The sequence below is a fragment of the Siniperca chuatsi genome, linkage group LG5 (genome assembly GCF_020085105.1).
Source record: "Siniperca chuatsi isolate FFG_IHB_CAS linkage group LG5, ASM2008510v1, whole genome shotgun sequence".
Classification (NCBI taxonomy): Eukaryota; Metazoa; Chordata; class Actinopteri; order Centrarchiformes; family Sinipercidae; genus Siniperca; species Siniperca chuatsi.
The window spans coordinates 327501-329658 of record NC_058046.1 but is presented as its reverse complement, the minus strand read 5'-3'; the positions used below and the strand labels follow the sequence as shown (position 1 = coordinate 329658).

The following is a 2158-nucleotide window of genomic DNA, read 5'->3' as shown; positions in this document are numbered from 1 at the left end:
TGTCCGCTGACGTGAAGCTGCACCGGCAGGTTTCAGACACTGGGGGGCGCTGAGTTTCGGTGAAACGAGTGTAACTGAGCGTGTGCCACCTATCGCCATAGCAACAGTTTGATAGTGTAATAGTTTATTGGAGCATCTCTTTATAAATACTGATGTTGATAAATAACAATAACAGGATCTCTAACAGAAAGAGTTTCATAAATACAGAAGAACAGAGACAGAAGCCACAGTGAACACAGCAGAGTCCAGCAGAGTCCAGCAGAGTCCAGCAGAGTCCAGCAGACGTGTGTGTTTGTATGTGTGTGTGTGTGTGTTCACAAACTATTCATCACAATTTAAAGTTTTTACTATTTTACAATAAAATCTGATGTTTACATTAAAATCGGTAGAATTCTCTGAAACAACACAAACTAACGTCACATCAACCTCGGAACCAGATCAACTAAACGTTCAACGCTACGGAAGCCCATAGTGGCCAAACGCTAAACACAATCGGATAAAGGTTTGTCCGCCTTTGATGGAGTTACGCTAACAGTTTCCCTTTGCTTCCAGTCTTTGTGCTAAGCTAGGCTAACCCTCTCTGTGTACTGGACACACAGAGATGAAGCTGATCGGCTCACGGCCGACACAAAAGTGTCAGACTGTTGCTTTAAGTCACAATCTAAACATAAAGAGGCTAAAGGATTATGAAGCTCTGAACTTCCATCAGACAAACTGTCAACGCGTCATCTGTAAATAAAGTTTAACTGTTTAATCTGAACGGAAACGGCTAAACAGCGGAGCCATGTACAGGTGGAGCTGTTCCAGGTGGGTTAGAGCTACAATAAAGACATGCAGTTTGGTTGTTGGAAGTTTCTGGCTCTAAACAGGAAGTACCAAAAGGAAACAGGATATGATGTCAGACTTCGTAAGATGTTCAAAAGGGAAACATGCAAAACAAAAATAGGATCTGAGGGGTAACCTAGCAACAGGTCAGAGTCAGGTCAGAGGTCAGATCCATCTCTGTATGAGGTCACAGTTGATCGACAGGTCTGTGGTAACTACGACAGCGTAGATTGGTTGATATAAATAAAAGGCGTGGTTAATGACTTAGCCCCGCCCCCTGTGTCATCTCACACATCATGCAGATAAGCCCCTCCCCCTCCCTGCAGTCAGAGCCAATCAGAGCTCAGCAGCCAGTTGCTCAGCAGTTGCCGGAGTTACGGAACTCTCCGTTCTCGGTGATCTGCAGAGATGACGTGTTGCTAGGAGACAGGCCGTTCCTCTGTGATGTCACAGCGTACCGTTCCTTCAGCTGAGTCAGAGCCGCCATTAGCCGACTGTTAGCTGCATCGAGACTAGCAATCCTCTTCTCCTGAGAGACAGACAGGAAGAGAGACAGACAGGAAGGGAGACAGACAGGAAGAGAGACAGACAGGAAGTCAGTTTATTTAAATATCACAGACGTCTCAGACAGACAGACAGGCAGACAGGCAGGCAGGCAGAGAGACAGACAGGTAGACAGACAGGCAGACAGACAGGCAGACAGACAGAGAGACAGGCAGAGAGACAGGTAGACAGACAGACAGGTAGACAGGCAGGCAGAGAGACAGGCAGACAGGTAGACAGACAGACAGGTAGACAGGCAGACAGACAGACAGGCAGGCAGGCAGAGAGACAGACAGGTAGACAGACAGGCAGACAGACAGGCAGGCAGGCAGAGAGACAGACAGGTAGACAGACAGGCAGACAGACAGGCAGGCAGGCAGAGAGACAGACAGGCAGACAGACAGACAGGCAGGCAGACAGACAGGCAGACAGACAGAGAGACAGGCAGAGAGACAGGTAGACAGACAGACAGGTAGACAGGCAGGCAGAGAGACAGGCAGACAGGTAGACAGACAGACAGGTAGACAGACAGGTAGACAGGCAGAGAGACAGAGAGACAGGCAGAGAGACAGGTAGACAGACAGACAGGTAGACAGGCAGGCAGAGAGACAGGCAGACAGGTAGACAGACAGACAGACAGACAGGCAGACAGGTAGACAGACAGACAGGTAGACAGACAGGTAGACAGGCAGAGAGACAGGTAGACAGACAGACAGGTAGACAGGCAGGCAGAGAGAGACAGGCAGACAGACAGACAGGCAGGCAGGCAGAGAGACAGACAGGCAGACAG

At 49.0% G+C, this 2158-nt stretch overlaps 1 protein-coding gene across 4 annotated transcripts in view; it reads right to left on the bottom strand.

The window, feature by feature from the left end:
• Positions 1–107: 107 nt before the first annotated feature.
• The window catches only part of LOC122875992 (disabled homolog 2-interacting protein-like), a 52717-nt gene continuing 50666 nt past the window's right edge, over positions 108–2158 (bottom strand). For all 4 annotated transcript variants that reach the window (XM_044195758.1, XM_044195759.1, XM_044195760.1 and 1 more), the window contains one exon: positions 108–1354. In XM_044195758.1, the coding sequence (XP_044051693.1) occupies positions 1184–1354 (171 nt within the window). In that variant the 3' untranslated portion in view covers positions 108–1183. The remainder of the gene's footprint in view (positions 1355–2158) is intronic.